At 37.9% G+C, this 18280-nt stretch overlaps 1 protein-coding gene across 1 annotated transcript; it reads right to left on the bottom strand.

Annotated features, from left to right (window-relative positions):
* Positions 1 to 2650: 2650 nt before the first annotated feature.
* Positions 2651 to 17828, bottom strand: frg1 (FSHD region gene 1). Its single transcript, XM_034687757.1, has 9 exons — positions 17684 to 17828; positions 16681 to 16748; positions 15626 to 15748; positions 12232 to 12289; positions 10599 to 10713; positions 8300 to 8404; positions 8015 to 8106; positions 5080 to 5190; positions 2651 to 2800 (listed from the first exon to the last, which is right to left on the bottom strand). The coding sequence occupies exons 1-9, from the start codon at positions 17740 to 17742 to the stop codon at positions 2764 to 2766; spliced, it is 768 nt and encodes a 255-aa protein (XP_034543648.1). The 5' UTR covers positions 17743 to 17828; the 3' UTR covers positions 2651 to 2763.
* Between the last annotated feature and the right edge of the window lie 452 nt (positions 17829 to 18280).

Genomic DNA, 18280 nt, shown 5'->3' with positions numbered 1-18280 from the left:
GTTTATCTCGTGACAGTGACCCACCGTCCACGAGGAGAGGGGAACCCGGAAGCTCTGAACGCGAAATTAAACACCTTCTAAAGACACACGAGGAATAATTAACTTGTAATGATTATTTTAAAAATGTATAAACAAAACAGTTTCTTCTGTTTGTCATAAAAGCGACAGTTCATGATACAATGATAAACAGTATGTTACTGAACACCCCTCCAGTGAAAGACAATTGGGTCATTCCACACGGAAGTGCAAATAAATAACATAACCACTCGTGGTGGATGATTTCATTTATTTCCCACAGTGATTTCCTGATGTATAAAAGATGTATATCCAACAGTGTAGAGATAACATCAGACCCACTCTTTTGATTCTATGAGTTACTTCAAATTAGGTTCAGATGTGGGACAAAATGTCAAACATGTAATGAGCTTTTTGAACATTATGTACTGAAATGTATTAAGCCATATTTCAGAAGTCCACAGAGCCGGCCCTAACCATTTCGGTGCCCACGGCAAGATTTTAGCTGGTGCCCCTTGTATTGCAGTCAGCTCCACCACCAATCTGAATATTCATACACTTCAAGAAAAGTGGCATAAATATTTATATTTTAAGAATAACTCTGAACAAACAACAATAAAATGTCAATAACAATAATACTTATCCTGGATAAATAAAAATAGCATACATAAACAACAATTTCAAAGACTGCACACAATACATGTTAGAGGACCCCGTCTGTTTTTATTGATGAATAACAAAACAAAAATAATTAAGAAATAGAATCACATTTTTTTTAAATACATTAAAGACTACAATGTCAGGTGCCTGTGCAGAGGTGGAGGCAGAAGACCCCGATGGAGTCTTTCTGTCTTTTTCGGTCTTTTCCTCCTCCTCTTTTCTCCTTCACCCCGGGGCTCTCAAGGGTATTGATTTTTTTTTACAAAGCAGTTGTAAATAAACTTGATATTAATCGGTATAGTGTCTCCCATCAATAGCTTGCCTGGCCTCCTCCTCCTCAATGAGCAGATAATGAGCAGGTGACATGCAGCAGTGATGTAATGCGCTGGGCAAGGGTCAAGGAGGGAGCAAGACAATGCAGCCTTTTTGATGTATGTTTTCTTGACTTATTTCGTAACATTGTTAATTAATACCACAAATGTGTTATTAGATGAAATAATAGGCAATAAAGTGACTGATGAACACGTTTTATTTTGTATTTCTTCATATTGTCTTCAACTTTTCATCCTTACTGGCGCCCCCTTCGGACAGACGCCATAGACGGCACCCCTAGCATTTGCCGATACTGCCTATGCCACGGGCCGGCCCTGGATGTCCATGATATGAAGTCCCCAAAGTCACAAACCTGTATTGCTTTACAGATTGTATAAATAATATATCTGTTTTAAGCTTAACTAGGTCAAATTATAAAATATTATATAAAATAATTACATTAAAAAAAGAGTATGTAAAGTGTCCTGATATAACGTTTGCTGTGGATTTGTAATTTAAAAGTTGAAATTGAAATAACATTTGCAAAAAAAGTACAGATCTGCGAAGAGTTAAAAAAATCTGTTGGCCCTTCTTGACCCTTTTACCCACACAGTAGTTTTGACTAAATCCTGAAAGTAATCGTGGCCGAAGTCAAAAACATTGACAGAAAAATGGGGCCTGTCACAAAAGTCATTGGCATCTGAAGTTTCAGGTTTTTCTTGTGATAATTGTTTGTATTTTTTATTGCTTTCTTTAGGATTTGATCACCTCTTCTACAGGTAATATAAATATATATGAAAGTCAATACATTGGCTGCAACTCAAGACCATTTGAATTTATACACACAGACACACATACTACTCAGTCTCAAGTCCAAGACCAGAAGAAATTCAGTTCAGTGACACAGAGCAGTGATTTAGAGAAGGGTTATTTAATTAATGGGTTCTTTGCTTTAGCATGGCGTTGCCCCGGGCACAAAGGTGTCAGCTAAAAAAAGAAATCCGTTCAAAGATTTTGAAGCAGAAGAACTTGAATGGTTCAAGGTTTCTTTTAGTGCCTAAGAAGGTACATTGGTTGTGCAGTTAGGAGATTTGGTGTTCCTAAGACGGTTGTTTTGAACTGTGACTCTAACTCCACCACCCCCTGGTATGAAGAGGTTTTAGTATGAAATGATTAACAACATCTAACTGTGTGAGGCTAAGCTGTCTACATAAATATAGCCATGAGCATTTCAATGAAGGACAGCCCTCACTTGATCTCAGTGTTTTCACATTTTAATTTGTGTGAAGGAATGTATCAGTTCTTGTGTGACAGTTATCTTTGCTCTTGACAAATCTCAGGCCGAATACCGAATAAATAGATCAAGCATTCTGAGCTTCCATTGAAGGTTCGTAAAGGGTCAAATGTTTGCCTTGAGTTTTATACATTCTGTTATACGTTATATTTTACTGTTCACTCCATCACTGTAATTATACAACACGTTGGAGAGTCATACCCAAACACAGGGCAGTCTCTATAACCCAAAGGTTAAACCATCAGCAGCTCCACAGCACAATGAAAGCACTGTTTATTATTTACAGTACAAACATGAGGCCACTAGGCCTCCTGAATTCTATAATCTTCATCAAATGAAATAATCCATCAGAAATAAACCCAACACAACTGCTTTGACCACGTAATTTTATTCAAAATCTAAAAAAAGCAACAGAAGATTACATTACAAGAAAAATTAAATGGTCTGTTCTATAAAATCATTTACAAAGACGAGAACAATCTTCACTTGCAGTATCTGTCTGCTTTCATTTTGCTTCTCCTGTAAAAGAAAGAAAGAGTTGCATGTTACTTTCACCTTCATTTTAATATCACAAGTTCAGGGTACATGTCTGTAAAGTTATATTTGCAAGTATGAGACAATAAAGCTTGAGTCAATTCTCACATGGTGTTATTGTTACAGCACCTGCCTCTGACAGAATGAGGCTACCTGAAGCACCTGGATATACGCTTTCAGGAGTTTCAAATCAGACATCTATTGCTAGAAAGTAAGCAGGACAAAATTAATAGAGTCCAGCTATCCCATTTTTTCCTGCTCAGTCTTCATTATTTTGGAAAAGAACTGTTGTTTTTCATAAAATCCTATAAAAAATATGGGACTGTAAATGAGGAGAGGCAGACAGCTGCCAAAACTAGAAAGGGTTTAAAGTATGTCATCTTACCTTACTTATGTTTCTACTTAATAAGCATTTGAGCTATTTTAATAAAGATTAACTGTATCAACACATTTAAGAACAATTTCAGACAACTGGGACTAGTCTGAAAAATTGCAAACTTGTCTTTACTTTAAATTTTTTTAGGCTGAGTGTTTGCATTTAATTACCCAAATTTCAAGTTCATAATTGACCTTGGCTTTCACTGAATATGTTAAACTTTGATGAATTTTATATTTAGCAAAACTCTGTACCAGTTTCTGTTAGGGATGCACCGATCCGATCCGATCCTGGCATCGGATATCGGCTAGATCGGATATAAAAAAGCTAGATTGGATAGTTGGTGACAAGGGGCCGATTTATAGTGCCGAGCCATATGGCCGATCTATTCATCTCAGTTCTATGCTTTTCTGTGTTTACAATAGCCATGTGCGTCTCCTACGTCATCAGTGTCTTTATAAAATGTGCTGCTGATTAATATTGTCACAATATCAGACGTGGAGAAGGGAAACAGTAAGGGCAAACCTGGGCAGAGTCATAATGTATTCAATGATTTTAATAGCCCTCCTCCCTGCCACAGGTACACTGTACTTCTGTGGGAAACAGTCTATGGAAACACTACGTTGACATATTCTTTATTCTCTCATTTGAAGCAGTTTTTTTTATACAGAATATTGAATTCCTCTTATCCACTGCTGAGGTTTACAGTTGAATTGTAATATCTGTTGGTTATGAAGATTAACTCACCAAACTGCTGGTACACATTTATAATCTCTTGAATAATGATACTGTCAGTTTAAAAATGTTAATTTTATTTTGGTTTACAAAGTCAGAAAAGCCTGAAGTTGCCAAAACATGATTCTATCCTCACATTAAGGAATAGAGATTGTTAAATCAATACCAGGATCGGATCGGCTAGTATCGTTATCGGCAGATAACAAAGCCCAGGTATCGATATCGGTATCAGAACCTAAAAAGTAGGATCGGTGCATCGCTAGTTTCTGTACATGTGAAAGACTTAAAGGTGACATATTATGCTCTTTTTCATCAAAACATATTGGTCTAAGAGGTCCCCAAAACATGTCTTTAAAGTTTATTGCTCAAAAAACCACTTTGAAATCAGATTTTGGTCTGCCTGTAAACCCCTCTTTTTTAGCCCTGCTCAGAACAGGCTGTATTCTGTATCTGTGCCTTTAAATGTGAACGAGCTCTCTGACCACACCCCCTCAGGAAGTGGATGTGGCCTCGGCTGTCCAGCCCGTTGATCTAATGTTTACATGTTGGCTGAATATACATGGCTGCTCACAGACCCGCGTTACTTCAACCCTGTGAATCTGATCCAGAATCTGATCCTGACGGAGAGGCGCCTGCAGCAGGACCTTTCTGAATGATTGGTCACAGATTTTGTGTTTCTTGTTGTTTTATTTGTCAGTATGTCGACGTGTGTCTTGGTACACAGCTACGAACATGTAGCTATGTGGCTTTGCTAACTAGCGCTAGCACTTTTCAATGAAAAATAAAAATCATCCACTAGATCTTCAAATCTGAAGACGTGGGGAGTAAAACCGACCTTTGTGTTTATTAAGACAGCCTACAACTAGCATGCCTCCCTCCTTGTTAGCACACATGTGTGCAGGGAATGAAAAACAGAGCCCCAGAGTTGAGTTGTATTTTATACAGTCTATGGGCTGAACAAGCTCCGAGCTCTGACTTCCATTACAGACCGGATGGAGTTATGACGTATGAGACATGCTAGGGACACATATTTCAGGTAGAGAACCATTAAAAAGTCGATTTTGCATGATAAGTCACCTTTAAGGAGGATTGATGATGCCAAAAATATAACTGTGTGTGTGAGAGTAAGTATTTATGGAGCTTGTTTTCAGACCTGTCAAGCAAAGTTTCGTGGAACTTCCCGTCCGTTCTGGCTCTTTTTAGCGTGGAGGTTTCTTCCTCGTTCACCCTGAGCCGCCGATCTTGAAAACTCTGAAACTTTTTACTGCAACAGACAAAGCAATGTTAATGTAAACGATGCCAAAGAGGAATGACTCACCACTTGATTCACACACTGAATATCTTTTCATTGATAAAAACACTGAGAGGAAATGAAAGCTGAAAAAGGATCCTTGGATCAACTAAAGCAGAGTATTTAGAGGTGGACAGGGTTACATTAAAATGAACGGGCTGGATGGCTTATCCAAACAGCTTCGACAAATACAGTGCTTTATTCAATTATTCATCTTAGGCCACACGTTGGACCAGGGACCGCAGCAAAATTTGTTATTGAGCCTGAAATATGTTCTCGATTTATCAGAATTAAAGCATGTAATTAAATCAGCTCTGTAAACTTGCCTTAAAAGCTTAACATAATCTGTTCCCCTTATTTAAATGTTCATATCATCACATTCAGATTTCCACCACAACAGTGCCGCCGCACACAACCGCTGCATCTTGTCAGGAAACACATTTGATATTTAGTTTCTCTTTCCTCTGCGTGTGTTTTATGATTGCGCGGCTGCACTCCATCCTAAAAGGCGTTTTAGACACTTAACACTACATCAAGACACGGGCTCAAGGGCAGCCATTATCAACATGTCAACATGATGAGTCTGTTTCCTCTGCGTTCATCTAAAACAAATAATAGAGTGGGAACTCCAGCTAAAGCATGCTGAGCAAACAACAGCTTCTTCTGACGTATTGCCTGGATCCTAATAGGCCACAGATGGGACGTATATATAAAACTTTGAGCATTGGACGCTGAAATGTGCTGCTGGCCTCTCAACAGCAGACCTTCAATTGCATCTTTAAGAGGCAGGACTGATGAGGCGATAACTTAAAGGGCCTTATCCTACATCCAGGGATGTGATTTTGTTGTCAAATGCTTGTCGTGGCAGACTGACATAGTGGGGAGATAATGGGAAGAAAATCACATTGTTTTCCCCTTCAATCAGAATAAAGTGCTTCAACACGCATTTTAAAGGAGGCTGACAGGTGTACTGCTTAAACTGCACAATGTCAAGCTGTTACGGAACACAAATATGAGGACAGACACAAATTTGGCAACAGTTTAAGGACAGAGTCACGCCAAATGTCTGAAATGAGAGAAACTTGAGACACTTTATCTGCAAATAAATTCCGCTTATTCAATTCTCTGGTAGTAAATATGGGCTGCATGCTGGTGCAGTGGTTAGCTCGCCTCACAACAAGAAGGCTCTTGGTTTGCATCATAGCTGAGGCCTTTCTGTGTGGAGTTTGTGTGTTATCCCTGTGCATGTGCGAGTTCTCTCCATGGGGTGGTTTGCTCTTTTGGTTAATTGGTGATTTGAATTTACTGAAGGTATGAGTGTGTATGGGTGTTCGTCCTCTGAATCTATCATCGTTCCCTCTCTCTCTTATTCTCCTCTATCCCTCTTTCCAGACCCAACTCGGTCGAGGCAGACGGCTGTCAAACTTTAGTCTGGTTCTGCTCGAGGTTTCGGCCTGTTAAAGGAAGTTTGTCCTTGCCACTGTAACTTGCTAAATGCTGCAAAGTGCTCTACTCATGATGAATACAGATGAGATAAGACTGGATCTTATCCTGTATTGAAGTTGGGTCTTTGTTAATAATTTAAAATAGAGTACTGTCTAGACCTGCTTTGTTTGTAAAGCGTCTTGAGATAACATTTGTTGGGATTTGGCACTATATAAAAAAAAGATTGATTGATTGATTGATTGATATGTGACCCTGTAACTGACTGGTGACCTGTCCAGAGTGCACCCGCCTCTAGCAGCTGGGATTGCAACCCCAAATATAATACTTATATAAATAATGGGTGGACGGATTTAACCTTAAAATGTCACTGGGTTATATCCACTGACAGAAAAAAATCTGCATAGCTGGATGGGTTTTTATTGAACACTATCTGGGTTTTATAGAGAAGAAGACTGCTACCATGTGACCAAAGTTACCCACAGGTCACATGATAACCAATGCATCTCCAGAGCAACGCAAAGTAAGTCAACTTTAAGTTACCTGTTTCTTCCTTCATGTTTTATTGTTGGAAAATACAATAAAATAGAAACTATCTTTTAGTTTTTAAAATTGTTTGTATAAGTGCTTATTCATACTGTTTTTATTTGTATACATGTGACAACTGTATTTTAGAGGTGCACAATGTGTGTACATGTTGTACTTTTGTCTGGACCTAATGAAAATAGTCCAGGTAAAAAAAACACTGTGTGTGTGTGTGTAAAACTTTTAATTGTTATTGACCCTATGTCAGAGAGAAGCTTATAACACTCTGGTAATTTGTGAGGCTGTGGAGAGGTGTGGTGGTGCATTTTACCACTGTTGCAATGGTTGTCAACCTTTATTATGCTTGTGAGCTCTTAAAAATGTCTGCCGGTTGTGACCTGTGCAAAAAAAGAGGGATTTTTTCCCCTTTATGTTGCTTTATTAAAGACACCCGAACAGGTCAATTTTTCCAGCAATATAAACAAAAAGGTGAAACAGGCAGAATACCTGCAGCAGAGCATGTTTCATTATGTTTCCCTGTTCATCAGATCAAAACCCCTCAATTCGTATCTTTGCTGTTTTCATTTCCTGTTCCTATCTTTTTGTTTACATTATTTTAGCTGTACATGCTGCAGAGTCTAACACATAGTATGTAAATACGTTTGTGTGGATGTTGAACTTGGGCTGTCCCAAATTTAAAGCAGCACAAAAGAGTCTCCTGCACCAAATGAGGAGTAAAAGATGTATCATTTGTGAGTTAGATGCAGAGACAAGCCAACAATGGTTTGCTCGGTCAGCATTAAAGTGCTCTACAGTGAAGGTTACGTACACATAATTGACCTCGCAGGACTTCACGTTGCCCCTGTCTTCTTCTGCGATGTCGTCTTTACGCTTGACCTCCTGCTCTGCACTCGACCTGATCTGTTCATCATTGAGGGATAAAAATACAGTGAAAGAGAGAAAAGTTTTGCATTAAATATCAATAGGTTGAACCCCCTGAAGTGAGGTCACACACATTTTCCCCTTCCATCTCAGGTCCCCACAGAGATCGCCTGTATAAAAAAATAAAAGTATTAACACGCAACCTTGCGGAAGAACACAATTTACACATCACCTTCACCATCTCGCCATCTCCTGCTGTCTTGCTCTTGGCCACGATGTCCCCACTGTCACTGTAGGAGATGAAACAGCTATTTGCTGCCAGGAGAGCCATTTTGCCCTGAGGCGGAACAGAAAGAGACACAGCAGAGGAGGCAGTAGATTAGATAGAATTGCAGTGGGATTGGTTGTTGTGACAGGCGTGAAAGGTTGCCCGATATTTGATGTTAAAGAGTCTCAAGGTTGTGCTGGGCAGGTTGTTTAAAGGTTCAACAAAGCATCAAGGCGAGAAGTGTGCTAAAGTGATAAGGTGGATGCTTTCTGCATAATGAATTAGTAGTTCAGGACTAAAGCAAAGCGTTATCTCTCAGGGGCTAAACTCCAATCAGCCGTGAGGCGAGCCGTGAAAGGCAGCGGATGGTGTGTAAATATGAAGCCTGTTTTAACATGATGTTACAACACTGCAAAAAATAAACAAAAGAGTACTTATTTTAAAAACGTATCATGGCTAATTTGGACACTATTTGCATTTCTTTGTAAATAAAAGGTCCAAAAAGTGACGAATGCCCTTCTCCATTTTCCAAGAAACCTGAGTAAGTAAAAAAAACAATAGAATTTTTCAGTCTACAGATTCAAGATATGATTGGTAGTTGGATTAGTTGTTAAATATGAAATTAATTGTGGTTTAAATCATTTGAAAATAAATAGAAAAGGTTCAAATTCTATGATTTCAGGGCACTGGTTTGACTCGTGAGCCCATGTGCAGAAGATATGCACTGGAAAGAATGCCTCTCCAAAAACAAGAAAAAAAATGTACTTCAATGTACTTTTACCTTTGAAACAAGCAAAAAAATTCTGCCAATAGAACAAGTGAAAATTTGCTTGGTAAGATTTCTTAAAATAAGAAGTAATACTTAGAAAATTGTGATCTTAAAATTAGCAGGGAAAACTTATTTTCAGAAATATTTTACCAGTAATTTAAAACTTACTATCTCAGAATAAGCAAGGAATGCTAACAATTAGTATTTTTCTCAGTCAAAAGAAGATTTTTGCACTAATAAATATCATGTCAACTTCTTCATTTGAGATATATTCACTTTAATTTGAGTTGTATTATAGCAGCACTTCTCTAGGTTTAAGATCATCTTGTACTTGAAATAAGATTACAAAGTTTAATTTGAGCATTTTGAGATATATTGTCTTCTCATAGTGAGCTGGATATACTAATATTCAGTCATGTTGTTTTTTAGGATAAGCCAGCTATGCTCAAAAGTAGGTGTTTCATTGTGTGCATGTAGTTTGAGATGTATATTTTTATCTGATTTAGAAGAAGCAGTGTCTGAAAACTGTAACCCACCCTTAAAAAAACTTTTCTTTCTTTCTTTCTTTCTTTTATCAATTGGAGCTGTTTTCTGATAGACTCTCCAATAAAATACATTTACTTAAATCAAGTAAAGGGTTTGTCTTAAATCAAGATTATCCGTCTTCGACAAATAAGATCTCAGCTTAAAAAATGTATGAAATGTAAAATAAACCTTGTTTCTTCTAAATTACAACTCAAAACAAAATCATTTCAAGATTGTTTGACTTAACAAGATATTTAAGGTGCATTGTCTTAAAACAAGTCCCTCTATCTTGCTCAAAAGTTACTTGTTAAATAAATGTATCTTAAATCAAGTGGGAGAAGACATTCTGACTAAAAATGAGACAATTTCACGTTGTAAGATTTTGAGTTTTTGCAGTGTAGTCCTTGAAGCAGGCGGTCCTTTGCTGGATGCCTCCCCACTCTCTCTTTCCAGTTTTGAACTATATATCCACTGTCCTATACTCTAAATCGCGGCATTAAAACCCCCAAAAAATCTTTAAAAGATAAGTTCTCTGATTTCACAAATGTAAAAAGTGTTTGGTTCTTGAACAAAAGAGTTGTTTCAAAAGTTATCCTTGCTTGTTTCTGACATTCTATAAAAAAGACTGGATAATTTCATAGAGTAATAACTGAAACAAAAAAGTTAATCACACAGTCTCATCCTAAATTCATTATGGACACTTGTTTCAAATAGAAGCACTTTTCAGAAGCTGGAATCAGGAACTTTGGGCATGATCATGGTATTTTGATAGTGGTCGAATACTTTTCTGTTGATCTACATATTGATTAATCCTTAATCATTCAGCTTTGCTTGCATTGAAGCCATGATTAAAACTGCCTCTTCTTTTGGAAGCCTTCCTCATCTCTATGCATATTCACCTGCTGGGTCATTGGGGTTAAATCTACATTTGGACCAAGATAAGAATAATTTAAGAAGAAATGCACTCACTTTCTCAAAGACAGCTTCCCATTGTTCCCTCGCACCAATGGCATCAGAGCGTCCCACCACCATCCCCTCTGAGTTGATACCCAGGTATTTGCCATATCCAGACTTCAAGGCTAACCTGTAACGGCAAGGAAGGATCAAATCAGTCTACAGTGGTAGAACAGTGGCGGGGTTTATCAAGCAAAACTTAAAGTTTAGATGTTTTATTTCTGGACTTTTTTAGAATATCGTTTCTTTATAACAGGGGATGTTACACAGATGAAATGTTCAAACCAAGCCAGAAACCTTGGTGTAGTCATAGACTCAGACCTTAATTTCAGCAGCCACATTAAGACAATTACAAAGTCCGCCTACTATCACCTTAAGAATACATCAAGGGTTAAAGGACTTCTGTCTCAGCAGGATGCAGAAAAACCCATCCATGCATTTATCTTTAGCAGACTAGACTACTGTAACGGGGTCTTTACAGGACTCCCTAAAAAGTCCATCAGACGGCTGCAGCTCATACAGAATGCTGCTTCTCGAGTCCTAACAAGAACCAAAAAAGTAGACCACATCACTCCAGTTCTTAGATCCCTACACTGGCTTCCTGTCTGTCAGAGAATAGACTTTAAAATCCTGCTGATGGTTTATAAAGCACTGAATGGTTTAGGCCCAAAATACATTGCTGATCTGCTACTACTTTATGAACCACCTCGACCTCTGAGGTCATCAGGTACTGGTCTGCTTTCAGTCCCTAGAGTCAGAACGAAACATGGTGAAGCAGCGTTTAGTCATTATGCACCACATATCTGGAACACACTCCCTGAAAGCTGCAGGTCTGCTCCAACTCTCACCTCTTTTAAATCAAAGATTAAGACTTTTTATTTGCCACTCCTATCTTAGCTTATTTTAACTTACTTTAAATTAAAATTTTAATGTAATTTTTAATATATTTCTAATTTTGCTTTTCTTTTCTGTTTTATTATATTTATCATTTTAATTGTGTTCTTTTATGCCTGTCTGAATGTCTCCAATGTTTTTAATGTTTTAATGTAAAGCACATTGAGTTGCCCTTGTGTATGAAATGCACATACAAATAAAGCTGCCTTGCCTTTGCTTTGCTTTGCTTTGCTTTGCTTTGCCTTGCCTTGCCTTGCCTTGCCTTGCCTTGCCTTGCCTTGCATAGCAAAGTTTCAGGAGCAGGACTACACCTCAATCGTGCCTCTTCCGGGACCCTTATAAATTCAAACCTCTCCCTCACATTCCCTTTCGTTCTCAGATTCCACACCCCACCCTCTCACCCCTTTTCTTTTTATTTATTTTTTTCTTTCTATACTCAGGGCTCTTAAGGGGGGTTCGTCGTGCCCGGTAGCTTCAGCAGATCCCCTAATAAGCTTCCCCCAAACCAGCAACAGCGAGAACTTCAACGTCAAATTCAGATACACTTTTCAAATCAAATCAATAAATCATTGTCAAATTACATCCTGTTGATGTTGTAGTCCTTGGTAGTGAATAAAGGATTAAAAACAATGAGCGCTGAGTTGGACAGTGCAGCAGACGTCTATACAGTCTCTACAGAGATCAGGGTTTAATGCACTCAGAGATTATCGGTTGCAAAACAAACACAATGTGTAGTTTGCCTTTGTTTGCTCACCTCGAGTCAGACAGCTTGACGGCAGTGAACTGTTCTGGGGGGTCGGGTCCTTCATCAGCTGGAACACATAAAAACAGTGTTTACCTCTCAGAGAGTTAAAGCTCTCACTTCTTCAACGCCACATTTACACATTTATAATATAACCACGTTTCTATCTTTAAGTTTCTGACAGGGAAAACTTTCGCCACACAGAAGCAGTCATGTAGTATTTAATAAATTACAGTGTAACAATCATATGCCATTATTATAATGAACATAACTTCCTCTCATGAGTTTATCCCTGAGATCTGCTTCATGTTTTACTTATGCATTCTTCTAATTAATAATGCAAAGCCTCTGGCGTCATAGCTCTGTGCTTCTGTGGGTCCAGTTTAGCAGCACTGAGACATTTTTAATGTTTGGAATAAGATGTGAAGGGATCTGTTGTGTTGCATTTTAATGCTTTGTTTTAAATGGAGGTCACCTGAGTTCCTCATGTTTTCATAAAACCTCTCTGCCTGTGATCGGGTCACTTTAACAATACATCAAAGTTTTGCACAGTTTGTGGTGCGTCACGCAGCGTTCAGGTCAAGGGAGAGCAGAGCCTGAGAGACACTGTGGAGGAATCATTAATAAACTAGAGGTAGAAAAGTGTCACAAGCTGCTTTTTCAAAAGGCTTATTATCTTTGGAGTATGTCAGACAGTGACAGCAGTATGCTCCCTCTGACCTGCAGGTGAATGTGGACATTTTCTGCACTTTTCTTAAACGCTGTATCATCCACTGAGTGGTGCTGGTGTAGAAAATCCAGTAAAGAGGAATAAATCTGTAATCTCTATTTCTAAACTGCTAGCTAACGTCCTCTTTCATCTCCCAGAAATGAGCTTATGTGCATGCAGAGGATGAAGACCCACTAAGGGAATTGGGATGTTTCAATCTCAGAGCCGTTTCCGCTGGTTCTCACAAAACGTGGGCTGAATTAACTGTAGGTAGTGTCTCCTTCCGGGCAGACTGTTTCAATGAGCAACATTCCCTCAGAAGTGCCTGAAGGCAGAAGTGAGAGAACTGGGGAGTTAGCTCTGTCCTTCCCCTCAACTCAACCCCTGCTCAGCCTTTTTCAGTCTGGCGTCTGAATTTACGATTTAAAATACTTACTGCTCTGTGGACTGAAGGCAAACACGCCCCCTTTATCCTCATCCTCACAATGCCTGAAGTCTACAGTACACATGACCTCAACATTGAGCTTAAAGTTCTTCAAGTTTGCTCAACTGTGGGATGAGTGGATGGATAGGAATTTGCATCTTCATTTAAAATTCAGACATAATGAGATGCAGAACAATGTACACGCTACATGGTGCTGCTTCTGCATAATAATACTGCTCCACTTTTTTCTCCCACTATTACATACCACTGTGGGTATCAACTGATGATTTAAAGAGTCATAGTGATATCAGCATTTATCAAAATGTGGCAGAGGTATCAAAATGACATTGAAGATCATCAAATTGATGTTCACAAATATTGTAAGTGTTCCTCTCTTATGCATTATTGCAGACAGAGGACCTCAAATTTAGGCTGCAATTGAATACAGTTTGCAAATGGTGTGACACCATCCATCGGTTTCTAAAGAGACATTTGAAACCCAATTTGGAAATAGTGACTCAACCCAATTTTCAATCGAGCTAAATTCAGGCAAAAAGATGGGGCTGAGGTTACCTTTTAGCCTTCTAACTAGCAACTACAAAGCATCCACCTCAGCCGTGTCTTAGTAATGCAAACTCAAGTTTAACTTTTAGCCTTGATGAAATCAGAACAGATGTGTCATAATTACGCTGCCCACAATCCCCTTTCATAATGTGTATGGATAAATAAATGAGCTACACACCAAACCTGTAAATGTAGACAAGTTTAAATGTGCTGTAAAATTGGACATTGAACACAGAGCATAATGAGGATTCATTGGGCCTCATTCACTAACAGTGCGTACGCACGTTTGAAGCACAAATCTGGGATTCATCAATATATTCTTACTTGAATTTGTTCTTACACTGCAAACAAAAAATAGAACTTCCTCAGACCATGCGTACGCACAAATGATGATGACCAACTTTCTCAGAAAATGTAAACACACTCTTTTAACTAAATGCATGACATATCTAAACAAGCCAGATTACTGTCATATAGCCATCTGGCAAAAAGAAAGGCAGAAAACTCATCACATTTTCTATTTTCAAGGTTTTATTTCAAGGTTAGCTACTATTTTTGGCGATATTTTTTTAACATAATGGGTAAAATGTACTATTTTAGACAACTTAAAAAAAAAGAAAATTCTGGAAGACATCTCACAACCCCCCCCTAGTTGGTGAGCATATTTTATGTCATGTTTAGCTTAATTCTCTCTCCTGTTTATGCTAAAATTTTGTTGTTTATATGTGAGATATAGCCTGGCTTAGGACTCCATTTGCGAGTCCTGAACCCAAGGCAAGGTGGTGAGAACAAAGTATGTATTAGTGAATGAGGCCCATTGAGTTTTGCAGCAAGCCTCAAGTGGACACTCAAGGATCCGTAGGTCTTTGTACTTAAGCATTAGCTCCAGTTTTCAGCACCTGAGGTTGCTGCTTGTACTCGACCCACAACAGTATAAAACTGGACTGTTCAAAAAAGGTAGTAAAATTAAAAACAAATTAATTAATGAATTAATTGACAAAATAGTGCATAATATCCTAGCCTTATAGAAGCTTTTTATGACGCATTTTTTTCTTGATTAGAGACAAAAAGTTCTGGTTGATCATCTGAAGAGTAGTTCCTTTTTATCCTCCCTCTTAACTTCTCGATGAATCAACTTATTATTTTTGTTCATCATTATTTAGTTCTGCAAAACAGTAACAAGACGTGAACATAACATCAGAGAGATTCTACTAAATAGCAAAACCTTAGGAAAATTCAAAGATGACTCGCTCTGTGGATAAGTCGTGAACCTGAACAGAGGGCAAATAAAATACAAATTAAACATCAAAGAAAAATGCTCATGGATTAAAAAATAAATAGTTATTTTGTGCAAAGTCTGACCAGGTTGTTTGGGCAACTTTTTCTCCATAGACGGAGGCTCTTACAGGGTTCCTTAAAAAATTATTTCAAGCACATCAACAACAACAAAAAACCAACAAACCAACAGACAAAGAAATCCCTGGTGTAAACATGAGTACAAGTTGTTCTCTGGTGTATAAAAATAATGCCTTTAACTTGAAAAAGCACTTCTATATTAAGGCAGAGATCCTCACCTCAACACTGAGATGTTCTACTGTGCTGAGAAAGAGTGATCAAATTGAGCACGAGTCACAGTAGATGTCAGGTTGACCCAGCTCCTCTGAAGTTACTCGGTCAAATTCTGAAGTCACCCTGATAAGTCTTCTTACCATTGTGCGGCGCTCCGAGAGTGAAGAGGCCACTATCCAGGGCATGGATGTACGCGTTGTTCTGCATCTCTATGGCAACGGTTCCACTGATTTCCCCAAAGCTGCTAATGGACCACCAGCCAGCTGTTGGGAAGAAAGACCCATGTCAAAAGGTATAATAACAGAGCGTGCGGCTGGGAGCCTGACAGCCACAGCAACATTAAGCTGCAGTTTCCACTCAGAGGAGGATTTCTGGAGTTTTGTCCGTCAGCTTGTTGGCAGACATTTGACTTGTAGTGCCGCTTAACTCTTATATGATGTACAAAAAATACAAAATAGCAACACTAATGTAAGTTTGTTGTTTTAGATGCTGCAGGAGATGATCGTTTGTTTCATCATTTGCTTCTTCACTGTGACATTTATCATTACACCATATACTGGTGGCCATGGACCTCCAATGAAAGAAATGGCCTCTACTCTCAAAGGTATTCTTTTTTTATGACTTAAGTTTTATTGGATTTTAAATTTTCAACAGCACATATCCACAACATACAGGACCAAATAGTGCCAGGCCGAAGAGGGGAAAAAATAGAGATAACGATAAAATGTGTGAGTTTGACAGGCATGAAAAATAATAAAAAACAAACAGACAAATAGACAAAACAACAAACAGAGAAGAAAAATACTGTATAGACAATAATACAAAATAAATAAATAATGTACAATGAGAATAACAAATCAAAGGTATTCTTATTTTTAAAATAAATCTGACAACATCTTCATCCAAGTTACGTCTGACTCTGTTAATATTTTTGTTTTGTTTATGTTTTCAACATAAATCATTATAAACAAACCAAAAGCTGACTCATTATCAACACAAGTTAAAACACCTAGTTTGTGTAAATTTGATATGCAAACAGTATAATGAGTAATGTTTATATTCTCATTTTATCCAACTTGTTGAACTCATTTCCTCCAACCATCAAAGCAGCCTTTAAAAGAGAGCTCAACCATGAACATAAAGTGCACATTGAATTTTTAGTGTTTTTAAACTGAACTTCAGAAAACACACGTACCAACAACATCAGCTTTTTCCTCTTCATCTGCAGCATTTCTCTTCTTATCTTTATGCTTCCTCTTTTTCCTGCAAAAACAAAACAAAGGCATGTTTCACAAAAAAAGTCTGCATTTCCTACTTACTTTATAATAACACGATTAACCAGTAAATAAACTCTAGAATGAAATCGGTCAGGTTCGCAAGTTAATTTCTGGAAAGTGAATTAATCTTCCCTGACAATAAGGATCTTCAAAAAGCTTTCACATTTCTTGACTTTGCAGCCTTAACCAAAAAACTTGGGTCAGAAAGAATTCTGACTTGAATTTAAAAATTTTGACATTTTTCTCATAATAATATATTTTTTTAAATTTGACCTTAATTTATTTTTTTTAAATCAGTGGCCCTTATCCTCCTCCGTATTTATTCTTGTAACTTAACATATTTTTCATTTTGCTTTCTACCCTTACTTATTTTCATGATTTTACTGTATTGATTTTGTTGTTAAGTATTTTTTATGACTATTTTACCCATTTCTGTTGTTTTCTATCTCTGTTCTTTTGTGAAGCACTTGGGCTGCATGTTTGTATGGAAGGTGCTGTATAAATAAATTTGTGTTGAGTTGTACAGTGACTCGTGCCCTGATATGTACACAAACTCTAAAACTGTCTACATCTTAGTAAACACAAGTCGGATCAGTGCAAATCGAACACATGACATTTGCTGCTAGTGTAACTATCTTTTAACCCTGCATCTCTTGTTCTATTGAACCACAGGTGATGTTTTCAGCGAGGAGCTTTTCAAAGAGGAGTGTAAGTAAAGTTCAACCTTTTCCTGCTTGCTGTTCATTTGACTTCGGCTAAATTAAAGAAAGACAGCAGCGTGTAACTTACAGATAGTTAATGTAACAGACAATAGCGTTTCAGCCTGAGCTAGCGTTAGCACAGCGTGTACAGTCATGGATTAGCCTTATATAATAATGTAGATTGTTAAGGTTACTCATACCAAGTAAAACATTAACATACCCTGATTTGACTCCCTTCAAAACCAGTTTGGTGGATTTTACACGGGAGTATTCAGCCATGGCTCTATTTGGTGGTTAGCAGCACGGCTAGAAAACAGTGTGCAACTTGGATTTCCTGTTTGAAGCAACAACACTACGGAAGCCGCGAAGGACCATAATACCTCAACAGCCACTTACCCCGACCCAAAACAGGGGGGTCTAAAACAGGGGTGTCAAACCTTCGACTTTTTCCCCCTCAAAATGAGAAAATAGATTCAGGGTTCCCACTCTTTTCCAGAGATCATTTTCCAGGACATTTTCAGAGATGATCAAGCTGATGTGACAGTCTTAATTGAGTTCCTAATTTAGTTCCTAAATAGTCTAATATGTTCCTCTCAGTGGAAGTCTACGTTGAAAGACGTGCAGTCTATGGCTATCCATGAAATCATCTCTTACATGCTTAAAAATGATGGCAAATTGATTATAGAATAATGCAACCACAGATGTACAGCACTTTATTAGTGCAACCAAGTAATGCAACCAATGATGGGCAACTCTCATCACAGCTTTCTCTTTTCTCAAAAAATATAAAATTAGCTAAGTAAAAAACAAAAGAGCC

Source organism: Notolabrus celidotus, chromosome 7 (genome assembly GCF_009762535.1).
Source record: "Notolabrus celidotus isolate fNotCel1 chromosome 7, fNotCel1.pri, whole genome shotgun sequence".
Taxonomy (NCBI): Eukaryota; Metazoa; Chordata; class Actinopteri; order Labriformes; family Labridae; genus Notolabrus; species Notolabrus celidotus.
This window is presented reverse-complemented; position numbering and strand designations above follow the sequence as displayed.